General features: G+C 32.4%; 2 protein-coding genes and 1 long non-coding RNA gene across 4 annotated transcripts; 1 reads left to right on the top strand and 2 right to left on the bottom strand.

Annotated features, from left to right (window-relative positions):
* Positions 1-9,236: 9,236 nt before the first annotated feature.
* Positions 9,237-10,210, top strand: LOC131533922 (uncharacterized). The gene is made up of 3 exons (XR_009269240.1): positions 9,237-9,392; positions 9,790-9,854; positions 9,944-10,210. It is a non-coding gene; the product is annotated as an uncharacterized LOC131533922 (long non-coding RNA).
* A 4,231-nt stretch (positions 10,211-14,441) lies between these two features.
* Positions 14,442-17,802, bottom strand: LOC131534689 (troponin I, fast skeletal muscle-like). Of its 2 annotated transcripts, XM_058767710.1 has the most exons (7): positions 17,714-17,802; positions 17,043-17,075; positions 16,925-16,961; positions 16,669-16,797; positions 15,109-15,198; positions 14,806-14,982; positions 14,442-14,696 (listed from the first exon to the last, which is right to left on the bottom strand). In XM_058767710.1, the coding sequence occupies exons 2-7, from the start codon at positions 17,048-17,050 to the stop codon at positions 14,607-14,609; spliced, it is 531 nt and encodes a 176-aa protein (XP_058623693.1). In that variant the 5' UTR covers positions 17,051-17,075; positions 17,714-17,802; the 3' UTR covers positions 14,442-14,606. The 2 variants fall into 2 exon arrangements, with proteins under 2 accessions (XP_058623693.1, XP_058623694.1); XM_058767711.1 differs by lacking the exons at positions 17,043-17,075; positions 17,714-17,802 and having other exon boundaries at positions 16,925-16,969.
* A 553-nt stretch (positions 17,803-18,355) lies between these two features.
* On the bottom strand, positions 18,356-25,659 carry LOC131534690 (troponin I, fast skeletal muscle-like). The gene is made up of 7 exons (XM_058767712.1): positions 25,569-25,659; positions 24,670-24,701; positions 24,519-24,555; positions 22,571-22,699; positions 20,630-20,719; positions 20,342-20,518; positions 18,356-18,750 (listed from the first exon to the last, which is right to left on the bottom strand). Exons 2-7 carry the CDS (start codon positions 24,675-24,677, stop codon positions 18,664-18,666), a joined length of 528 nt encoding a protein of 175 aa, XP_058623695.1. The 5' UTR covers positions 24,678-24,701; positions 25,569-25,659; the 3' UTR covers positions 18,356-18,663.
* Positions 25,660-26,361: the final 702 nt, after the last annotated feature.

The raw sequence follows: 26,361 nt of genomic DNA, 5'->3' as shown, positions 1-26,361 counted from the left end.
TTTTAATATTAGTTAGTTTTAATCATTTTATGATGTGCTTAATATTTCTATTTATCTTTAATTTGTTTGTTTAAATTTAGATTAAGTTATGTATTTCTAGTTTTTTTTCAGTATTAGTATTTTTAGCAAGTTTTAAAAACATTTTAACAAGATTTTAATTTTTGATCTAATGTTTGTATTTTATTTTATTTCAGTTAATAAAAACTATTATTAATATTATTTATTAGTGTTTCTAATTTTGTTTGTAATTTTATGTTTTAGTAATTTTAGTATTTCTTACTTTTAAGAAATCATTTTGTCATCTAATATTTATACTTTTCAGCTTTATTTGAGTTAACAAAAATGACTTAATAGTTTGCTTTTTATTATTATTTTTATTATTTCTAGTTATCTTTCATTTAATTGTAAGTTATTTTAACATTTCAACTTTTTAAGTTTTTAAGCTTAGATTTTTAAATTATTTTTTTATTTCAGCTTTATTTCAGTTATTTATTTATAGTGCTGTCAAATGATTAATTGTGATTAATCGCATACAAAATAAAAGCTTTTGTTTGCATAATATATGTGTGTGTTCTGTGTGTATTTATTTTGTATATATAAATACACACACATACAGTATATATTTTGAAAATATTTACATGTATTTACATGTCTATATTTATATTCATATAATTTATATTATAAATAACTATATTTAATATATAAACATAACATATTTTTCTGAAATATATAAATGCATGTGTGTGTATTTATATATACATAATAACACAGTACACATACATATATTATGTAAACAAAACTTTTATTTTGGATGCGGTTAATTGCGATTAATCGTTTGACAGCACTAATATATATATATATATATATATATATATATATACTGAAATAAAGCTGAAATAATCTAATCTAAATTAATCTAATCATTTTAGTTTTAGTTAACAACACCGAAAGGTACACAGTGCTGCATGAAGGAGTTTTGGGGATTTTTAACTGCTGGGGTCGTGTCAGGACATATGACAAAACCGGTCGGGAAACTCTGTAGTCTAGACCATGACAGTTTTACTGGGTGAATCATCTGATAGTGAATGTGATTGCGAGTAAGTCAAAGCATATAATGAAGAACTCACGGATCTCCATTAGTGCTCAAACAAGATATGCTTTCCATGTGATGCCTGTCTTTCTATAATGTGAGACTGATATCTCTTCATTGGGGAAAAATTATCACTTTAATCTGGATTGTTTCTCCTAGACAGTAATGAGATTATAAATGGAGAACAAATTGAGACTTTTGCTGAGAAACATCTGAGACAATGATGGAACTTACTGTAACTAAAAAGTTAAAATTCCTGATTTTTTTTTCTTTTTTTCTGTTGTTATTGGTTTTCATGTCAGTATTAAATATTGTATTTGCATATGTACTGTATGTAGTGACATCAACAGAAATCAACACACATAATGACACAAAAGTTAGGATGGGTTTCAGGATGTTGGCCAAGATCTTGTCAAACATGTCAATGCTCTCTCACTCCAACACAGCTGTGCTAATGACAGTTCAACTCACAGACTCATAAATATGAGTCATGTTATGTGAAACATGAAATTACTCTTTGACGAAAGAAGCTCAAGAGGATAATAGTAAAGTTGTGGGGCAGAAATCAAGTCATTTGCAGCCTTCAATTGAACCTGTAAAGTGAAAAGGTACACTGAGTATGTACAGTACATTTGATGACAAACTTATTTCGCAATCATGAAATTAGTAGAGAAGACAACAAATTTTTATTATACAATAATTATTTCCAGTCCTTGAATTGTCTGTGCATTTGTGATTTGAATTTTCAATGATTCTTTCTACAGGTTACGCCTATGCCAGAAAATCATCATGCCAGGTGACAACAAGTCTTATGAGTGAGACATCTGAATCATTAACCCATCTGATTCAGTTAAAAAACGCAGGAGTGAATTGTGGAGTGAATTGTGACAGTATGAGTGAGTCATTGAATTATTCGTTCAACCAATTTGTTAAAAAAAAACCCCACACTGATTCATCCAGGAATGTAACACCACTATTGTGAGTTGCAGCAATTCAGATTTTGCCTTGTTTTGTTACTATTTTTGTTCATACAGCAAAAATTGAAAAAAACCAACTAGCACTACTGTGTCTCAATATTAATTTATTGATTATAGAAATGTTCTGTAACAGCTTTTAGAATTTGTGGATACATGGATATCTCGAAAGTATAGAATATTAAAGGAATACTTTACCCAAAATGAAAACTTACTTAAAAAGTACTCGCCCTCAGGCCATTCCAAGATGTAGATGAGTTTGTTTCTCTGGAACAGATTTGGAGAAATACATCATTACTTCACTTGCTCTCCAGTGGATCCTATGCAGTGAATGGGTGCCATCAGAATGAGAGTCCAAACAGCTGTCAAAAACATCACAATAATACACAAGTAATCCACACCACTGCAGTTCATCAGTTAACATCTTAACATCTTAACATCTCGTCAAGTGGAAAGCTGCATGTTTGTAAGAAACAAATCCATGATTATGCGTTTTAACCATTACTTCAGATATGAGCTCATAATTCATAATAACACTTCCTACAGTGAAAAAGTCTATCTCCCGTTGTCCTTTCACATCCAGATCCACCCATGTATGTATTTAGTACTGTTTTGAACTGTTATCACTTTTAAATGGTGCTGGATCTTTGCAAATTTCTCTCTAATTCAGACTTTTTCTTGGGAGAAAGCACTATTATGATAGAAGACATTCTTTAGCTGAAAGTAATGGTTTGATTTGGATTACTTGTGGATTATTGTGATGTTTTTTTGTTTGTTTTTTATCAGCTGTTTGGACTCTCATTCTGACAGCACCCATTCACTGCAGAGAATACATTAGTGAGCAAGTCATGTAATGTTAATTTTTTTCAAATCTGTTCTGATGAAGAATCAAACTCATTTACATCCTGAACAAACTAAGGGTGAGTACATTTTCAGCAGATTTTCATTTTTGGGTTAACTATTCCTTTAATTCCATGAAGGCAAGAACTTATACATGTTTTCTTACCACCTCATGCTCAGCATGATGTCTAGTTTTAGTGAAGCTGAAGCACACCAACAGCAGTCTGACATTAATAAACTGCTGCGTTGAAACCTTTGCGTCTCATAATGCTCAAAGGGTATGTTAGAGACTTCAGCACCTGCAGCCATCTGCCTCCCTCTCCAAGATACAACTCCACAGAGAGAAATATTCAGAGAACTTAGTCTAGATTCTAGACCACAAGCCATCCCTGGGAGAGCATGCACTGTAGTGCACAAAAATTTCTCAGGACACCTATTTCAGTGATGTCTGCCTGGTGAGAACACTGTATGTCTATTTATATACATATATACACATATCTGTTACCACATTTGAAGAATTGTAATGGAAGATCATACAAATTGAGCTAGTGGTGCTATGGGTTTAGTGAAAGGGCTGACTGGGTATTTCTCGCTCAACCTTTAACTTTGTGCTTGTCTCAACTCACAGATAAAAAGAAAATGCTAATGACCACAGGAAATAGACCCTGTCATTTCGCAGGACTATGCGCTGACCTATGACTCACCAGGGGAATGCAGAGTCCTGCACTCCCTCACACACATTCACACGCAGCAAGTTTCAAGACACTACCCACATTCCTGTTGTCTCCCACTTACACAGTCCTGCCCTCTCAAATACAAAAAAACAAAAAAAAAACACACATCAACTAGTCTTTTGCGTAGATTAATAAGTAACTACCTAGCAACCACTCAGAATACCCCTAGCAATACCCTTACAACCATCTCCACAGCAACACATTGGCCATCACCAGGAATACCATTGTGACTGTGCACGGGCTTCAATAAAGGAAAACAAACCATATATTGAATTTTTAAATTCTATAATAATTGCATTTATCTTTTTAGATAATTATGTGCCAATATGTTGCTCCATGTACTTTAAATTTTGAGTTGTGGAGAGAATACAATAGGGCCCATAACATAACCCTGGGGGACACCCATTAAAAAAAAAATGGACTTGCCAATTGTGTACTGCTAATCTTGGCTGTGATTTTACAGATATTATGCTTTCACTTACATATGGAGAAAGTCAGGTAAAGATAAACTGAGATGGGAGAACCTTCAAGAAGAACAACCCTTCCAGCAGGACGTTATCAAGCAGCTCTTTATGGCGGAGTGGCTAGATGAGCATTACTTTTAGAGGCTAATGACAAACCCACTGGAGTTTGACAAATGGCTTTTATAGGACCCTGAGAGCAAGAGGAAAACATTATCTGCACTGATGAGACAAGAATTGAGGTCTTCAGAGTAAGAGATGACTCAGAAGATTATATTACTCTTTCTATTGCTCACAGGTCCCAGTCCTGCCATAAATTCTAAGGTCAGAGAGATGTGTGGCACTGCCCTGTGAAGTGTCCATTCCTGTCAAAGTTATTTGACTAGCAACAACTGTTTATTTGTGCTAATGCAGTTTTGTCCATGTTTAAGAAATATTTTTGACATAAAAATGTTTGATACATGAAGTAATTTGTTTTTGTGACTAACTGATTAACCTTAATTATTTGGCTTTTTATCTCATTTATGTTATCTCAAGTTTTCAATAGGCCTATATGCTTAAGATATTAACCAATTCTGCTGGTGAAAGAAACTACTCATGACACTGATAAAGATTATAGGTAAAAAAAAAAGAAAGAAAGAAAATAAATGGTAAAATATGCCATTCGTTACATTGCTTGTAAACAAAATAAACTGTTTCATAAGACTTTTATCTGTTACTATTTTAATCAAGAACAAACTGTGAAATTGCTTGAGAGGCAAGTTACCAAAAAAGTTCTTCTTTCAAATCTACACATCATTTCTTCAAAAAAAATAAAAATTCTTTAATTTTAGAACTAGAGATATAGTATATAAAGTTTGTACAGTAGAGCATGGCTCTAGCAATCACATGTTTGTGGGTTCAGTTCCCAGAAAATGCATGATAAAATGTATACTTTAAATGCAGTGTAAATAATGTAAAAATGTTAATAAAATTACTAATAAAAAAGCCACTATCTACAAATGGCATTGTCACGATACATTTTTCAGCAGGAAAAAAAACAAACAATAATTTGTGCCTCTGAAGCATTTTTATTTTTTATTTTTTCATTAATTATGCATGACTCTTACATTCTAATTTTATATATTTTAAATTTTATCGATATTTATGGGTTTATTATTTGATTATTTAATGGACACAATTGGGCATTTGGTTTTCTGAGCTACTGAGCACCTCCTGTATGAGCTCAGTGGTTCATTCACTGTCTTGAGTTCATTGAAATCATAAATTAGTGGTCCGATGATTGCTTTGCTTTGATATCATATAGGGAATTCTGAAAGAATTTTCTCCAATTTTGTTTTCTCTATAAGTAAGATGGTTCTTCATCTGGTTTTGTTTTAGGATTCTGGCAACATTATTTTCAAAAGGTTGCAATCTTTTACACATTCAAACACCATCTCACAAACTGACATCAACAGAACACAATGTCAAAGTATCAAGATTGGAGATCTGCACAGTGATGCAACGGAAAAACAAAATACGCTTTTATGTTCAGTCATTACTAAGACTTCACATACTTTTTAACAACTATCATTTTGATTCACAGTACCTAGAGTTTTACCATAGAAGGGGGGGAAATGCAAAACAGGCCTCTGTTTATCTGTTTATTATAAACCCTTGATAAAGCACAATAAAACCAGCCAGTTTTGATGCCAGTCATTTATTAATGAGATACAAACACCAGAAATTTCCTACCCTTATGAGCATGTTTTTTACACTAGGAGATGAAGATTCACTGATATTTGAAGTGACCTTCTGTATATTTTTATTATAGGGACAATTAGTCTGGGGTTAGTCATCTTGCTCGAGGCTGGACTGCTGCTGTAGATGAAGCAGGGATTGAACTAGCACACCACACTACCACTTCACCATCACTCCTAGCTAAAATGCATCATGCACTTTATGTTCAGATTTTATGGGCCAATATCATGACAAATTTCACATGAGCTGCTCTCTATTTTTCCATAAATTCCAGCTTGTTTGGACAAAGCTGCAGGACAATTTTATAACCTTTTAAATGGAGTGAAAACCAGAGGCCATGCCATCACGTTAAGCTGCAATCTCATTAGAGCCTCCAAGCATAACACAACTTTGTGTCAAAGCCATACTCTAAACATGAAGAATAAATGAGAAGATAAATACTCTAAATGGTCAAACATAACTTTGATTCATTGAATAGAAAACGCAGTTCATACAAATACAATTGCTGGTTTTCAGCTCTAAAGTTAAAATGACCAAAATAAACAGGTTTATAAAGAAAAGAAAAAAAGAAAAAACGGTAATGTACTGTAGTCTGAATTGTTGAACTTCTAATGCGTTCCATCTGTTCACGCGCATGTGCAATGCGAAATGTGACTGTGAGATTTTCCTGGTGTTAGGAGTTCAGATGGCATTATGCAAAATGTAAATACTCATGAATTTCTGATATCTGCAGATGATGATATAAAAGTAAAACGTAAACTGTGCGCTATAGCGAAAACAGCTCTCAAACGCATTGCAAACAGCACACGCATTGTTAAAGCACCTGACAAGGTAAACTAATGCTTATGAGTTTACTTGAGAATTTAATATAAAGCATGTTTGGAACAATTTGTATTGTAAACTTTTCCCTCATAAGCGCACTCTGTTATGTTCATAAAAATGGCTGGTCAAAACCACAGAGGTGGATTTTCGTGCGCAAAGAACAAACTTGACTAATCGATAAAGAAATTCGTAGTCGATTATAATCTTCAACGGTTATTAATATGATTCAGTTATCGATAATTATTGTCACATTCAGGGTATAACACTCACTGTTATCTTATTCAGTAGCGCAAAAATCATGTTAAACAGCAATTTTGTTATAATTATTGTACCTTTTTTATTAGTTGTTGTCTTATCAGTGGTAGTCCATTGCATTGTCTTTGTTTCTAGCATTGCCTCAACGTAAAGCTCTAAAGCACAAAGGCATAGCATCAAGTCCTGACAGACTAATGCCCCAGTAATCTGTCCCCACTATGAGGAATTGAGTTTCCAGAGGTTGTTAACCCTGCTGTGTTTTGGGAATAGGAACAGCATGCAGCACATACCAACAGACTGAGATAACAGCTCAGAGGTGATAATACCTATTTCTAATAGGGTAATCACATGCCATGTGGTTCACTTCTTACAAGTGGGCGATTGGGGTTGACGTCAGTGGATGTTTACAACAACGTCTGCTTGCTGATCAAGGCCAAGGTGAAACCTTTGTATGAAAATTGGCAATTTAAAAAGCCAGAATTTTGGTGGAAGAATAAAAACAACCATATTTGGCTTGATGGAGTCTGTTCTAAGAGAAGAAGAGAGCATGTTAGGTCATGAGGCTGGGTATATTCATTGTCAGATCCAGGAGGTTTGATGAGAAACATACATGTTTGTAGTTCTTGGCGTAGCAAGGTGGTAAGCAAAGCATAGGTGTTTTTAATTACATTTTGTTCTGATTTACACATATGTATACCTCAAAAATGACATTTTGTGAAATGTAAACTCATAAAAAAACGTCCATTTTTCACATTTGCTTGTTCAGTTGGAAATTCGCTAACTGAACTCAACCAAAGACATGTTGAATAATGACTTGGATTCCCATCATAGGGCTTAGATAAGTTTTAAAAATGTCCCATGACATCTCAAGCCCATCATTCTTTCTCAGACCCTCTCTGAATGCCTTCAAGTGTTTATCATTCTTTGATACCCCAGTTTAAACCATGAAATATATTTATAGTCTGAGACTTAGTCTGAGGAAATGTATTTGTTCTCTTATCTAGAAATGAAATTTTGAAGCAAAAAAGATAATGTTCATTATGCATTTTCAAGTTTTTTTGTAATAATATATATTTTTTAAATGTAGTAAATTGAAATTAACAGTTAATACAATTAGTTTTAGTTTAATTGATATTTCATAACTAGTGTTACCTCACAGCAATGACAAAAGCCACTACCAATTTTGTTACCTATTAGCTACCAGAGAGGTCATCAGCTTTTCATTTGTTAACTATCCAACAACCTAAAAATAAATAAAAAATGCCATCAAAACTTCAGACAACAGAAAAAAAATGGAAAATGGATATCAAATTCTGTGTAAATGTTAAAAATATATTATATAAAGTGAGAAAGAAAGACATATCGGTAGTATAATTATGTCATCACATTAATTATGAAGAAATGTAGTTACTATTGCTGCCAGTCTCCTTTCTGTCATTTGTACTAATCTTGTATGGACTCCTATATGTGGTAAAGAAAACACAGAAATATATGACTTAATCTGCCCTCTAATGGCCAAATATACAAACACCAGATGAGACCCATGCACATTCCTGTTGTGCTGATGTAATCACAGTCCCTGGCTCTTTCCATGGGAACAGAAGTGCAATATCCACAAGCAAGACACAAGGTGACGTTCTCATGGCCTGGACAATGGCACGCTCAGGACTGCACAGAAATATTCTGGATTTGGAGTAATGAGGTTTTGTATTAACATGGATTTGCCTCTGACACTGGATTTCCAGCGAATGACCAGATGGTGGTAGAGTTGACCAGCAGTCCAGCGGAAGCTGAAACCCACAGCCAACGCCAACACTGCTGCTCGTTTGCACTGTTAGACATTTCTGTAATTTCCACAGTTATTTACTGTATATCACCCAGTGTAATACTGCAAATTACCTTTACAGTAAATAACTGTAATACCCTTTGCATCATGGGAATTTTCTTTGACGTCAGTCCCCACATACAGAGACTTACTGTATTTTTTTAAATTGCTGTATACTACTGTATTTGCTGTAACGGTCTCTTTGGCGCCATTATACTGAGGTCGTTTTATTTTCCTCATTTCTTACATTTGGATTGACACAATTTGCCCTGCACCGTGTCTACAACGCCGCAACAGCTTGGGACTGACTACTGGATGTGTTACATCGCTTGTAATGATTGGAAAATCTGTTTGTACTTTGTGTCAGAAACAGCGGAGCGCTTGGAGTACATCTGTACATCAGAAATATACCGGGGCATCACATTACTGTCCACATCCACTGTAGATAGTATTTATAATGGGTTCTATATTGCTTTTTTTATCGAGTCGCGCCTCGCCACTCGCGTCCGAGGAAGACACAGAAGACAGGGATCCAGCGGGGCAGCGCCGCGGGTCTTTCCCGGGGATGAACCTGTGAGAGTGGGAGATCTCCGGAGAACATCTACGCTGTGTGCCGATGCACCTTACGAAAGAATAAGACCAGCAAGCAAGGTAAAAATATATGTACATTTGTCTGTGTGTTTGTGTCAGATTTTTGCACACCAGTTTAACCCATAGTAACATTTACTCGTCAACATGGCGGTTACAGAACTTTACCATGGTAAACTGCACTGTCGTTTCAAACAACTTTTGTCAGCTTATTGAATTAAGTTACCGAATTAAAATTGTTTTTAAGGAGCAACGCTTATCTTATATTAACATTAGGTTAACTAATGTGAAATTTAGTTCAGGTGTTATTAGTTAATGTTGGCCAGTAGCCTGAGAAAATAAAATCGTATGTTAGCTAGGTTAAACAAGTTTTATGGCTAGCTGCCTTTCTAGTTTTAGAATTAGTTTGTTATAGTTTTTAATGGAATTTAAGATTTACTGCTTTTTTTTTGTTTTAAAGGCAACTGCAATGAAGCATCAAGAAAGACATGAGCAGGCCAGCCAACCTGAGACTGATAATTCATGGTAAGAGAACAACTATGGTTTTGAGAGGTGTGTTTTCTATATGAGGTTTGCCTTTTAAAAATGTGCTATTTCTTCTACTTGTTTTTCAGAGAAGACATTTCTATCAAAGTGGATGGTGAGCAAAGATGGTGGCCACGTTTTGGAGCAGCACCTGGGTTTTGCAGATGGCTATGTATTCTTTGGCTGCTTGTCTTTTTCCCCATTATGTTTCTGTTGCCTAAAGATTCTTTGTGAGGATGAATCCAGAGGACACAACATAATGCACTGCAAAACGTCCTAAGACAGGAGAAATGGTGAAGATGCACTGTTCCAGCATTGGAAGTCTGTATTTTTAAGTGTTATACATGCAATGTTTTAAATAAAGAAATTGATATTTTGTAATTATTGTGTCTGTTTTAATTGAATGCCAGTAGTACCTATGTAGAGTAAAAATAAAATGAATTCTATATAAAAATTATAAAATCTAATGAAATCTATATTAAAATGAATGAATTGCAGTAGTATACTGATAAATCAAATACAGTTTGCTACTGTAAATCTTAATTACAGTAACTAAGTTACTGTAAAAACCCTTTGAAATGTCTAACAGTGTGCAATTCTGTCTGCAATCCAAAATCTGTTCTCTCTCTTAAAAAATTCAAATTAAACATAAAATTTAAATATTTATATAGGCATAAATTAAATTAAGTTTATAAATTACGTGTAAATATGAAATCTAAACACAACATTAAAATGTATATATGAATGTATAAAATGTATTGTTTGTCAAGTCACATTCGCTTTAATGGCCAAGTTATGCAGAAATAGTTCTTCTCCGATCTCATGAGAAAACGTAACTTTTGTACATTTTAGCGAATTGATTGTTAATTTGTATTAAATTTTATGATTTGAGTCATACAAAAAATATATATGATGGCCCCTCGTTCAATTTAAGTTCAATAAAAGATTTTAATCACCTATTTTATTGTTCTAAAAGGTAAATTGATAGCATAGAGTTCAAGTGTATAAACCAACAACTAAAAACGATAACTATATACTGTAGCATCCACGTTAACAGATGTTGGTACCAGAAAAATATTGTTCTGTTTATTGTAAGCACGCACAACCGTTATGTCATCTTCAGCTTAAAGCGCTTAAGCTCCTTAAATTCATGTGGATTCAAATTCTCTGTCAATGTTTTTATCATCGATTAACTGGAAAAAATATTCTGAAAGTGCTTTCATAAATCATAATTCATGAATGATCATGAATGAAGTCATAATTATGAGTAACAAGGTCAAAATTAAGTCTTAAAAAGCTGAAATTATGAGATAAAAAGTCATTCATCAAATTCAATTTGGACATAGACATCCAAAATTTGAGATACCAAGTATAAAATATGAGGTAAGTCATAATTATGACAAAAAGTTGAAATTATAAGCTGAAAACTCAAACAGTTGAAATTATATGATACTGAGTCATAATAATTTGAATAAAAAGTCTAAATTTTTAGATAAAAGTTGTGGACCAACAAAAAATTTAAATTATCAGATAAAAAGGGAATTATCAAATTCAAAAGTCAATTTAAGACATAAACTTTCAAAATTTGAGATATGAAGTTTAAATTATGGCAGAAGTCATGTTAATGACAAAACATTTCAATTATGAGATGAAAAGTCTTAATTATGACACGTTCAAAATGATAAAATACTGAATCATGATGATGAGATTAAAAAATTGAAAGTTTGAGGTAAAAGTTGTAACAGTCCCAGAAAATTAAAATTATGAGATAAAAAGTCAATTATCAAATTATAAAGTCAATTTGGACATACGATTCAAATTTGAGATACAAAGTCAAAATTATGAGAAAAGTCATGTTTATGACAAAAAGTTTCAAGTATGAGATGAAAAGTCATAATTATGATAAACATTTGAAATTATGTAATACTGAGCCATAATGATAAGATTAAAAATTCAACATTATGACATACCAAGTCAATTATGAGATAATTTCATACAGTAATTATGAGATAATAATTAAGTCAACATTAGATTTTAAAAAATGACAAAAAATGATGACTTTTCTTCTCATTTGACAGGAATAGGCTTCCAAACCTGTCATTATCATTATACTGTAGCTGTGGTGTGAACTTCACAATTCTTACTACGTGATTACTGAAGCTTTACCACTATAGTTCTCGTCCTTGGTGTCAACGGATCTTAACACTCTACAGCACTGCAATACTTCAGAGCAGTAGCTGTGATAGTCCTGTGTTAAACCCTGGCTTGTGCATGTTGGCTTTACGTGTCAGTTAAAAGCAGCTGTTTCTCATAAGTTCATGTGACGGAGCAAGGCCAGAGACCACAGATGGGTCATGACATTACTGACATCATAATGTGTCACAGCAGTGCATAGAGCAGAACTCCATTAGCCATTGAAATCTCTTACCATTCATACCATTTGCATTTGATTCTAATGCAGTACCCAGAGGGTTAAAAAAAATAAATGACGACAATGCTAATAATATGTATGTAAATGGTTGTTTTTAACCTGAAATTCAATCTCCTAAATGGACCCAAAGGACATCAGATCTCATGGTGGCAGTTTTCCAAATGTTATAACCCTTGTTTTAGGTTTCTAAGTGCCTGTGGAAATTATGTGCCCTCAACATAGTTTGGCATCTTCTTGCATTTGGTGCAGCGGGGTCAGGAGATATACTTAGCAAGTCAGCTCCTCACAGTTCAACACTTGAGCTCTTGGAGAAATCTAAGAGGGTCCCTGAACATGGCCGGACCACACAAGCTATTAAATCCAGGCCGGCCTGACCTTACATGGAGGCGATGAGAGCCCTGGATCCAGAAAGAGGAGCTGATGGGTGGGCTGGGTGTGAAAGTGCAAGGCTGAAATGGTGCAGGGTCCCACAGTGAAAGTGCTGGGGGTTCCTGTGTTGTCTTTGTCAAAAATGAAATAGTCAGGCCCAATATATTTGTTTGAGATGGATAGTTTATTTTTTTAAATCTAAATATTTGCTGTAAGTTCTCATTCAAATGTGTCAGGTTTTACAAAGGACCCTAGAAATATGCTTTTTTATATTATTGCATACATTTAAAATGTTTATAATCAGTTACAAAATCATGAGATATTCTGAAATTGTGAGATAAGTCTTAAGTATGAAAAAAAGTTTAAATTATGAGATATAAAGTCGTAATTATGAGAGTCAAAATGATGTAATACTGAATCATAATGATAAGATAAAAAAGTTGAATTTTTGAGATAAAGTTCATAGTAGTCCCATAAAGATCAAATTCTGAGATAAAAACCTCTATTATCAAATTCAAAGTCAGTTCAGACATAAACTTTCAAAATTCAAGATACGAAGTTGAAATTATGAGAGATGCCATAATTATGATAAAAAGTTTAAATTATAAGACGAAAAAGTCCTAATTATGACAAACAGTGAAATTCTATAATACTGAGTCATAATGATGAGATTAAAAAGTTTAAATTTTGAAGTAACGATGAATAATAATTGTGAAATTATGATAAAAATTCTGTGCTAAAATTCGTTATGAGATGAAAAGTTAATTTATAATAAGTTACAGAATCAAACATTATAATTATTATATATATTTTTTTTAAAAAGGTCATAATTGGATGTTACCAACTGTACAATGGTAATTAAATTTCATTCCAATGTAAATTGCATGGTTTACCATCTGATACCATTACAGTACCATGGTAGCAAAGTACTTTTTTAAAGAATCATATTTGCCTATTAATAACCAGCTGTCTCAGCCATTAATGTTTTAAACCTATAATTAGAGTATTATGTGAATATGGTACTGGAATCATTTAGTAGCATTTCATTAAAAAAAGTGCCATGGTTTTTACAATATGATACTATTACTGTATAGTGGTACTACTTCAGTATAAGTTATTATAACTTTGTTAATACAGTCATCTAAAATAAATAAATTTAAGTCTTCCTTTATGCCTTTTAAGATCTTTCATCAAACATGCTATATTAAATCTGTTTTATGTACCATTCACAAGATTTTTTCCCCCCATAAGAAAATAATACTTTTCTTCAGCAAGAATGCATTAAATTGATTAAATTTTTTTTTTTTTTAAGTTACATTAAATACGTTTATGTTTCCATTTTAAATGTTTTTTGTTGTTGTTTATTCATCAAAGAATCCAGAAAAAATGTATCAGTTTACAAAAACTGTTTTCAGCATTGATTATAATCAGAAATGTTTCTTGAGCATCAAATCAGTATATTAGAATGACTTCTGAAGGATCCTGTGACACTGAAGACTGAAGTAATGATGCTAAAAATTTAGATTTGATCACAGGAATAAATTACCAGTATATTTTAAAATACATTAAAACAGAAAAATGTTATTTGAAATTCAAATAATATTTTACAGTATTACTACTTTTACTGTGTATTTAATCAAATAAATCCAGCCTTTGTGAGCAAAATAAACTTCTTTCAAAAACATTAAAAAACTCCTACAGACCCCAAGAGTTAGTGTACATGGTAATATAATTATTAGCTGGTCAGTAGTGCTGTAATTCTGGGCAAAAACACAAAGGCAAATACATATGTATACACTAATCTTTAATGCCATGCCATTCAACACTGGAACAACGTACAATGTGCAAAACAGTCCAGGAAAAATATTTTTATTGGAACGGGAGGTTCACAGGATAGAAAGATGTTTACCAGAGAATTTTTAAGACATATGGGAGAATAAACACAATACATCTTAAGCCTCGGACTCAAACATTTTCTTCCTGCCGTCCATACCAGCCTTATCCTCAATGTTCTTACGCCAGTCGCCGACTTGTTCTGCAGACTGTGGAAACACAAAAAACATCAGACATGAGCACAGGAGGATCCAGACCAAACACACTGGGTAACACGGCCAATCAAAGACAAGAAACATTTCTGAATCTGCAACCCACCTCCTCTTTGACCTCCTTCTTGACTTGTTTGAGGTTGGCTCTCAGGTCCATGGAGACCTTGTGTTTGGAGCCCAGCAGAGCCTGAAGCATAGCGTCAGCAGACATGCGCACTTTCTTCAGCGCAGGTTTCTTGAACTTGCCCTGCAGGTCGACCACCTTGATCTTCAGATCCTCAATCTATACACACATTAAACAGGAGTCAAATAGGAGCTCGGAGAACCAAATAGTTCTCTTTATTTGTTTCTTTGTAGAAACAAATAAATGGATGAATCACTGAACAAACAGAGGTTTCACGATTTTTACCTCCTTGTTTGACTTGGCAACCTTTGCCTCCAAGTCATATCTCTCCTCATCAACCTTGTCGATCTGTTGGTGAAGCTTCTTGCACAGGTCCTGGAAGACCAAAACAACATTATACATATCTATCTATTTATCTATCACTGTAAAAAAGTGATAAGTTGACTTAACTTTAAAAAATTGAAGAAACCGTTGCCTTAAAATTATTAAGTAAATAATAATTTAAGTGAACTGTCAAGCAACGGGTTTCATCAATTTTTTAAAGTTAAGTCAACTTATCACTTTTTATCTATCTATCTATCTATGTACAGTATATTACATAAATACATAAGTATGAAATTGTGTAATTATATTCAGGGTTATTATAGTTAACTAATACTGAAACTAAAATTAAATCCACATTTTCGTTACTTGAAATTAAGGAAATATTGCGTTTTTGTTGTTGTTGTTTCAGCTATTTCTACATTTATTATTTTTAGTTTTACTTCATGTACTAAATTAACTAAAATATAATGAACTGAATTAAATATGAACAATTAACTGAAATATTAAGAAAAATTACAAATGACAAAAACAGCACATGGTTACACTTTATTTTAAGGTGTCCGTGTTACAGTGTAATTATACATTTAAGAACTGAGTAATATTAATTAACTCCATGTACTTACTATATGGTTAGGATTGGGATTAAGGTTTGGCTAAGGGTTACTTGCATGTAATTATGCATGTACATGTACATGCGTAAATACCTTAAAATGAAGTATTACCCAACACATTTACTAAAAAGTTCACAAAATTAACAGAAAAGTATAATAGTATCATAATGATACTAAAATAAAGTATATTAATATGTTTTCATTAAAATATTTATAATACAATTTTTGAGATTTTTGAGATTTACACATCATCTGAAATAAATAAGCTTTCCATTGATGTATGGTTTGTTAGTATCAGACAATATTTGGCTGAGATACAACTATTTGAAAATCTGGAATCTGAGGGTGCAAAAAAATCAAAATATTGAGAAAATCACCTTTAAAGTTGTCCAAATGAAGCTCTTAGCAATGCATATTACTAATCAAAAATTAAGTTTTGATACATTTACGGTAAGAAATTTACAAAATATCTTCATGGAACATGATCTTTACTTAATATCCTAATGATTTTTGGCATAAAAGAAAAATCGATCATTTTGACCCATACAATGTATTTTTGGCTATTGCTACAAATATACCCCAGCGACTTAAGACTGGTTTTGTGGTCCAGGGTCACATATATATAATGTAGTTATATTTGTTAAATGTATATTAATATGTGGTAATTTAACTATATATGATTGTATGTTTGCTTGTGTTTATGTGTGTGTGTGTGTGTGTGTGTGTGTGTGTGTCTGTGTAAACACACATATATAATACATAACATAATACATACAAAATACTACAAAAAAGGTGAAAATTGATACAATAGTATTGATATAATAATCAATACAATAATTATGTTATTTAACTATTATTATTATAGTTGTTGATGTTAATAATAATAATAATAATAATATAGCATTGGCACCTGCAGGTCTTGCACGGATCCAGGCAGATCGAGAGCAGGGCAGTGTTCATTCATATGAGACTCCTTATCAACAACAAGCTGCTTGGCTTCAGCTTCCATCAGACCGAAGGCAATGGAGAGCACCAGGCTCTGACGACACAAACAGGCAAACGATCATTTTTATTTTTTTTAAACATAGTCATTTTAGCCAGATTTTACATTTAAAATCTGCAATTTATGAAATTACGGTAAAAAAAAAAAAAAAAACATGTCTTACCTTCAGATGATGCCTACGGCTGGAGGTCATTTTTTTTCTGTTCATGAAAACAAGTAAACCATGAGACACACTGTGCTAGTGCTGGATTACTCAGTAAAGAACAAATCAGAATACTTACTCTGACATCTCGGCGGTTTAGTGTGTTCTCACCCTGGATTTGATAGAAATCAATTATTAGTTAATCAGCTAATCCAGGACAAGCACTTCAAGAAATACACTCAATCAGAGACATCTGAGTCTAAGTTTAGTCCAACAGTCTTGAGACGTCCTCATGGGCAGTTCATTTGATACATTAAACACGATACCAGAGTTCAGCTGCTGTATTCAATTCAAATTCAAGATTATTCAAAGACTATAGTATATTATAATTACACTATTACATCAAAGATACGTATTTGCATATTTATGTCACACTGTAAACTGGTTGCAAGCATTACTTAGCAGATTGTATTAATAAAAATAACAGTCCAGGTCATGTGATTTATACAGAATAGACTGTCATATCAAATATATTTAAATTATATTCAATTGAATATTAATATTCAAGAAATAAAATATCACTTCTTTGTGACACTCACCTATGAGAGAAATTGAAAACATAGCAATTAAATTGTATACTTTATCTACTAATTCATAACTCACACATAATAAAATCACACTTATTAACATATTCTAACTGCTCATGAATATATATATATTTAAAAAAAAAGCAATATGTGTCTAGACACATATTGGACACTGTTTGTCCTTTGCATACAGATCTAGAGAGAGTTCTGGATTGACACTCACCTATGAGAGAAGAAGAGGGCAGCACACACTTGAAGAACAACTGGAAAGACTGGTGAGCCCCAGAGAGAAAAAAATTAAATAGGATATATATGTTGTGGTCTGATGGCTCAGCAGATCCTGGGAGTCCTGTTTATGGAAGTGGATTCCTCTTCAGACCAATAAGCCATGAGCTCCTGAAATATCCCCAGCCCATCCTCGGCAAGCCTCATAAATTTCCCTTCCTTCAAGACGCGCGTGTGTGTGTGTGCTGTGAATGGAAGCAATGCTTAACACACCAAGATACAAAAAATATAAACCACTTAAACAATACAGAGGGCTATAAACAAAAATAATAAGAGATATTTCAGCAAAACAATGTTAATTGTAATTGAAGTTACTTACCATACAGCAAAAGTGTCCATAAATATGATCTGATATGTCACCCATATTTCTTCTGGACGTCGTGTACCAAATTAAATTAAATTAAATTAAATTAAATTGAATTAAATTAAATTAAATTAAATTAAATTAAATTAAATTAAATTAAATTAAATTAAATTAAATTAAATTAAATTAAATTAAATTAAATTAAATTAAATTTTAAATTAAATTAAATTATTTAATTTAATTTATAAAGATGAAGCAATGAAGTTGAGAAAGACAGAAGAAACGACTGCTGTAATAGCAGCACTACAGTATTTATTCATTAAAGTCAAAACAAACCACTAGTCAAAGGACAGAATGTGCGTAATAAAACCAACGTGAAAAAGGATTTTCCTCAGAAGCATTTGTTTAATGGTAGTGGCTCTGCAATGATACACAATTCCCTTTCAGGACATACATACTGCGTGAAACAAATTCTCTTTTGAGGCACTGAAAGCAGAAAAGACATAAAACTATGGCAAAAAGATAAATGATTGTGCAGCTCTGACAAATTCCTATGATAATTAAACAAAGAAACGTCCGGGAATTTAGGCCTCGCCCTCGAACATCTTTTTCCTGCCGTCCATACCGGCCTTGTCTTCAATGTTCTTACGCCAGTCGCCGACATCTGAAGCCTGGATTATGAGAGAGGGATTAAGTGTCAAGGAACGCTACTCATATAAAACATATATAAATGTTTATATATACACTAGTGCTGTCAAACGATTAATCGCGATTAATCGCATCCAAAATAAAGGTTTTTGTTTGCATAATATACGTGTGTGTACTGTTTTTATTTATTATGTATATATAAATTCACACACATTCAGTATATATTTTGAACATACTTCCATGTATATACATTTATGCATTTATATTATTATATTTTATATTATATATATATAAATATATTTAATACATAAACATAACATATTTTTCATAAATATATACATCATGTGTATGTGTATTTATATATACATAATAAATATACACAGTACACACTCATATATCATGTAAACAAAAATTTTGTATGCGAATAATCGTGATTAATCGTTTGACAGCACTAATATACACACATACAGCATATTATTTTCTATCAGGGTTTATGCAGATTTCATTAAGGTAAATTTATGAGATTGTAAGACTAAGCAAAGAAAATTTAAGGAATAAATTAAATGGAACTCAATACATCAATATGGTCTCTAAATAAAAATATAATTACACACACACACACAAATAACTTATGTCTTGAATAGCTCTTCTTCTAAACACTACAATATGGAAATAACTTTTACTGAACCTTCTCATTAGACAGTAAAAAAGTGATTCTTCCGCAGTTTTTTTTTTGTTTTCCAATGCAAATGAATATAGATTCTTAAATCAAGATACATTTACTAGAGAAGCAAAATCACAGTAGATAATGTGTCTTGTTTTGTGAGAAACTGATGGAAATAAAGTGCAAGAACAATTTATCTGCCAACAAAATCTCGAAAATCAACTTAATTCAAAGGCAAAACAAGTTATCATTCCCCATTTTCAGATGCTTGTTCTTATTTTAAGCATACATTCAATTTTGTTCAATTTCTGACTTATGTTCATGTATCTTGATTAAAGGATGTTCAGATATTTGTATTTGAAAAGAAAAGAAAAATATTGCGGAAGACATTCATATTTTCTTTTCCAATTTCAGAGCTTTTGTGGAAGGAAGGATGAATTAATACTTACTGTATGAAGACCTTTTTAAGAAAAGCAGAAACCCTGTATATTATTAATTATTTATTTATTTTATGTTTTAATTATATTTTTCTCTGATCCAATAATGCCAATACATGGACATTGTTATTGAAATAAACTGACCTGAATAATGACACTATTATTTTCTGTTGAGCTTATTTGCAGCTGAAATGTATTATTATTTTTTTTTTCATAAGTGATGAATTTTTCACTGTTTATTCCTGTGAAGCTGCTTCAAAAAAATCTATATTGTATATAAAGTGCTAAATAAATAATTGTGACTTGACTTGGCATATAAACCAAAGGGTCACTCACATAAAAACACATTATAAACCGCTAATTATCAATATCTTTCAAATATATTTATCGAAGGAGTAAACCATGAGATGGTTTTCATTTTGTTGATTTTGTATCCAATCAGACTTCACAGCCATAACTACTCATATCTGTTCTCTGCATAGGAATAATGTCACAATATCATATTTCACCCACCTCCTCTTTGACCTCCTTCTTGACTTGTTTGAGGTTGGATCTCAGATCCAGAGACACCTTGTGTTTGGAGCCCAGCAGAGCTTGAAGCATCTGATCGGCAGACATGCGCACTTTCTTCAGCGCAGGTTTCTTGAACTTGCCCTGCAGGTCGACCACCTTGATCTTCAGATCCTCAATCTATACACACATTAAACAGGAGTCAAATAGGAGCTCAGAGAACCCAGTATATAGACTCATCAGAAACATTGTCACCATCATAATAAGGTATGTTTGAGTATCAGACGTTACCTCTTTGTTGGCCTTGCCCACTTTGGCCTCCAAGTCATATCTCTCCTCATCAACCTTGTCGATTTGCTGGTGAAGTTTCTTGCACAGGTCCTAAATGGAGATGTTTAAATATTCAGATTCTGTTTTCGAACCATCTTTTGCAACATATTATTTCAACTTCGATCAGCCCCAGGTGTACTCTACATATGCCACCGAAACATCTGCAAAACATCTGGAACCTGTTCATTTACAACAGTGTTGGGCAGTAACTAGTTACTAGTAACTTAGTTACTGTAATAATATTACTTTTTGCAGTAACTAGTAGTGTAAATAATTACTAATAAGATTTCAGTAATAATATTAGTTACCATCCATAAAACAGCTTACTTTTGATGCTTCAACCCCGCTCCAACAATCCAACAATCAAATATTTCCTAGATTTATTTTCATAATTCTCACGACTCGCACATGCATGTGATGTCCCCAGTGCAGCAGGCAAGCTCGGAATATGGAAAAGCTTACATTCAGCAGATAGAAATACTGCATTATATTGATTTTGTCAGGAAAAAGATGATCTGAACACTGTTGTGTATTACTTTACTGGCATTACATCCCACCCACATCCCTCTGATCAGCATGTGGTACATTATATTACTATTAATAAAAAATATTTTTGGAAAATTAAACAGTTTCTTACAAACTTATTTGATTTGATAAAATACATAATGAAATATAATCATATATGGGTAACGGAGAAATTACAATTAGCTTCAAGTTACACATGACAATTAATGAGATTAATACAACACTTATACTTGAATGTCACTATCAATCACTATTGAGTGTTTGTAATAACTTCTGACTGCGATTCAATGTGGATTTTGGTCAAACAATGAGACAGAAATATGTTGTTAGTAACATTCTAGAAGAATTTTATCTGGAAGATACAGTTACAACTTCTGTGGGCGTGAAGAAAAAGTAACGTAACTAGTAGTGTAACTAATTACTGTTGCCAGAAAGTAATAAGTAAAGTAACAATATTACTTTTGAAAGGAGTAACTAGTAATGAGTAATATATTACATTCTTTGAGTAACTAGCCCAACACTGTTTACAACTTAGTATATATATATATATATATATATATATATATATATATATATATATATATATATATATATATATATATATATTAATCACATCCAAAATCAAAGTTTTTGTTTACATAATATTTGAGTGTGTACTGTGTATATTTATTATTTATATATAAGTACAAACACATGCATGTATATATTTAAGAAAAATATGTTATGTTTATAAATTAAATATATTTATATATAATACAAAATATAATAAAAATATATAAATGTATATACTGAATGTGAGTGTATTTATATATACATAATAAATAAACACAGTACACATAAATATATTATGTAATCAAAAACTTTATTATTAATCGTTTGACAGCACTAATATATACATACATATATATATATATATATATATATATATATATATATATATTATTATTATTATATTATTATACTAATATATTATAATAATAATTATATGTATACATACATATATATATATATATATATATATATATATATATAATAATTATTATTATTATATTATTATACTAATATATTATAATAATAATTATATGTATACATACATATACATATTTCAATTATGTATATGTTAAAAATTCAGGTAAACAAAATGTTTTTATGGCTAAGTTTTAGTTTAACTACAATAACCATGGAGTTTAACCAATAACCATGGAGTATATATATATATATATGGTTATTACTGTTTTTGTAAGGAACATATTAAAAATAATTACACAAACATTCCATCTTCCTGGTGAAAATGTATACAAATACATATCTAAGTGACGTACATGTGACTTTTAATTGCTTTAGCCTTCTGAACAGATCGTGAATGAGAAAACAGACCTGCAGTTCCTGTGTAGATCCGGGCAGGGACAGAGGAGGGCAGTTTTCTGTCAGGTAATTCTCCTTGTCTACCTTAACCTGAATGACTTCTTTCTCCAGAATGCCCTTCGCAATGCTGAGCACCATACTCTGTGGACAAATACATCAGAGACCCTAAAACTCATCCAACACCATTACAGTGTTGCTTCCAGCTATAAACACATACAAAAACAGAAGCAGTCAGTGAAAAAAACACTATTATAAAGACCCCATGTAATCACTAAGATTATTAGTTACATCACAGCCAGTTAGCCAGTTGCAGATGGTATTAAACAAGGGGTCATTCTCTTCCTACTGAGCATTTGATTGGACAAAGTCATATGTTTTTTGCTCTGTATTTGTAGAAGAGTAAAACTTGAAATGTATGTATATGGTGAAAGTTTATTTAAGTAACATTCAGGAGCTAATAGGTAAAATAATGCAAACAGACATCAACTAAAAGCCACAAAAGTCAAATATTATTTTGATGTGGTTATTAATAATTACATTGTTATATTGTATTATATTTATATTTTAAAGGCCACAAGTTAAATATTAAAGGTGCAATAGGTGATTGTCTTCAGAAACATTATTTGTTATTCTGGTTGAAAGTCTCTTCATATCCCGATAGCAATCATTAAGTTGAGTGGTCTACATGTATTTATCTGTATTTATATATTCTGTGGAAGGCGTAGGACCAAGAAATGTTCGTCCAATCAAAATGTTCGGTCCGAACATTGTGAGAGGCTTTCCTACTTGCCTGTCAACATATGAAGAGTTTATTTGCAAAAACAGATAACTCAAAAATCATGTTTTTTACTATGTTATCATGTGTTCTATTGTGTTAGTTAGCTGTATTTTTTAGTTATTTTTTAACCTAATCAAAATAATCAGAGTTATCTCTGCGCACCCGGTTCGCGCAGACAGGATATGTCATCAGCGTGTTCACGCACGCTGTGCAGACAGAACGAGAATGGCAGGCAAACATCAACAACCTGATCTTCCTTCCTAGTTAGTACTTTTACTAACTGTACCATAATGTTTTCTCACCGGTGAATAGTAGTAATGTTGTCTCTGGTCGTCTGGTCTGTGTGCGCATCTGCCTTCAGGAGGCGTGGCTTTGGACGGAGATTTGCAGGGAGGGTGGGACGTACGCTTTCAGTGCTATCAGGCTAAAGTTAGCATTTTCCAAGATGTCCTACTACACCTTTAATTTAATGTGGTATTTAATTCTATTATACAACGGCGTTTTAGTGCCACATTAAAAAATTAAAAAAATTCTAAGATTACGAGATTAAAGTCATAATATTTTGTGAATAAATGTACAAGAATAAAGTCAAAAATGTTTGAGAACTAAATCAAAATTATGAGAATTAAGGTTATAATATTTTGAGAGTATAGCCTATTTTGCAGATGCAAATGACCTGGATTGGGAGCACCAGGAGAAATTCCAGTGGCCTGGCAACTGATTTCAATATACAGTATGTTATTATTAGCAGAAATCATACCATGTGTCATATACTCTCAGGGGCAGTAATGCTTGGAAATAATATTTCACATTTCTGCGAATGCATTCATTATTTGGTACTTTTCACATAAAACCAAGTATCAGCTTTCAAATTCTGTCAATTTTATAGCGAAATGCAAACAATATGTCTTAAAATAATGTTTTTCACGCTCTTTAACGTGGCACTCTTTGTATTCGCCTCATCTTTTCGATTACAGGACATTCGTTTCATTAAATTATGTTATTCTAAAGGCCACAAGTCAAATTTTGATTTAATACATATATTATATTATGTTATATTATACATTTATTTTAAATTATACTAAAGACCACAAAGTCAAATATTGAATACATGGGGTCCTTAATACATATATTATGTTATATTATATTATATTAAAGACATCTGTGCATTATTTACTCTACCTTGAGATTGTGCCGGCGGCTCGATGTCATCTTTTTTCTGTCATGAGAAGATGGAATTACAATTTAGAAGGAATTACAATTTAGCAAAACAAGAACAGATTCCCATTTGTTTGATATTTAATGTAAATAACTGATATATTCATATACTCACTCAGACATCTTGGTCACCTGTTTTCTTCACCCCTGTACAGAGAACAAACAACTTTGATATATTGACTTGACAATGGTATACATTACTTAGAGGTCCTTATGTAATATAAGCATGTAGAGAGAATCATATGGCGGGAATCAGTATTCATTTGCATCATATAGAGTGGGCTATATTTTCTGCATTCCTAATTTGAAACCAGCACTTGGAAACATCTTGTAAGTGTGCCCACTGCGATCCACCAGGAGGGGTGTGAATATCCCCCTCTGATATCCAGTATCCCAATTTCCCAATCTCCCTACTTCTAGAAAAATCTATGCAGATACCAACAATACAACCAATCTGAAACCCTGTCAGCTGCATAAATCACACAGATCGGATTTTGCTGAATTCAAAATTCTTACATAAATATAACAGATCCTTTCAAAGTGGTTCAACAGATATCTAGGAGGGCGTTTTAATGTTTCTTTTGTTTGTTTGTTTGTTTTTTCCACATATGCATTAGTGCTATAATCAGAATGCATTAGAAATACAATTCTGTCACCACCTGATTGGCATTTTAGCAAACATATCATGCATTTAAAATATGTCATTTTTGTGCCAAGCTCATTTTGGCAGTCCAACATACAATGCAATATATCAGAATTCAGCAGCAAGAAAATAAAATTTAGGTTTAAATAAGTTAAATAAAATCACTTAAAAAAAAAAAAAACATAAAATATGTAGCTATTTTATAGTTTTGGATAGCTTTAAACTGCTTACAGAAATATGTTTGTTATCCAAAAAATAAAACATTCGTAAACATTCCATAATTTCCAAGTGGATAGTCCCTCAAAATGTTGAGCAACAAAAAAGAGGGACAAAATGGAATCAAACTCTGAAAAGGTAGACGTTCTCCTCACCTATTTGAGAAAGTTAGGCAGCCGTGCAGACCTGAAAGAAGAATGCCTGAAGGAAGCAGAACACTAGCAGCAGAGCTGCGCTCAAGAACCGTATATAAGGCTGGCATCATCATACGGCTCCCCTCTTTATGGTAAGGCACTAAACACAGTTTGTTTGCCAGGCCCTTGAAATATCCACTTCTAATGTCTGCCAATCAGATTGCTTAAAATAGATGAATGAGAAAGACAAAATTTCCAGATGTCGGTAAGATTAAACTAAAATGAAGAAGTGGGGGCCGAGGCGGATGTTGGATGTGATCTGATGTGGGGGCCGCCAGGAGTCGTTACTCTGCCAGCTGAATTTATTAACATCCAGGGTGGTGGAGAATAACACTTCTTTTTTGTTTCTTACATTTGCTGTTGCAGTTTTGGTTATAACTAAGAAAAACCTCCATTGTTTTTTTTTTGGATAAGACAAAGTAGTGGCTGAGCTGAACTTCTGCTTTGTAATGAGTTTTTTATATGTTTAAATCATAGAAACCACTTATTTATTGTGTTTCAGAGAGGTGCTCCCCCTGCTTCGACTTAATATGATCCTGCATAGTCAGCAATGCTGACTAATAAACATAAGATCATTTACAAATACTTACACAGTTGTTAAGCTGGTAGCGTACTATTTTCAGACACTCCTCAGAGTGCATCCTTGTGCTGCCAAAAGGGTATGATATATATTACGCAATGCTTTATGTTCTTGTTTTGGTCAAATTACAATTGAGGGTTGTTTTGAAGTTATTTTCAAACTCAGTCTGTAAAT

This window comes from Onychostoma macrolepis, chromosome 25 (genome assembly GCF_012432095.1).
Source record: "Onychostoma macrolepis isolate SWU-2019 chromosome 25, ASM1243209v1, whole genome shotgun sequence".
In the NCBI taxonomy this organism is placed as follows: Eukaryota; Metazoa; Chordata; class Actinopteri; order Cypriniformes; family Cyprinidae; genus Onychostoma; species Onychostoma macrolepis.
Note: the sequence above shows the minus strand (reverse complement) of the source record. Positions and strands in the feature narration are given on the sequence as shown.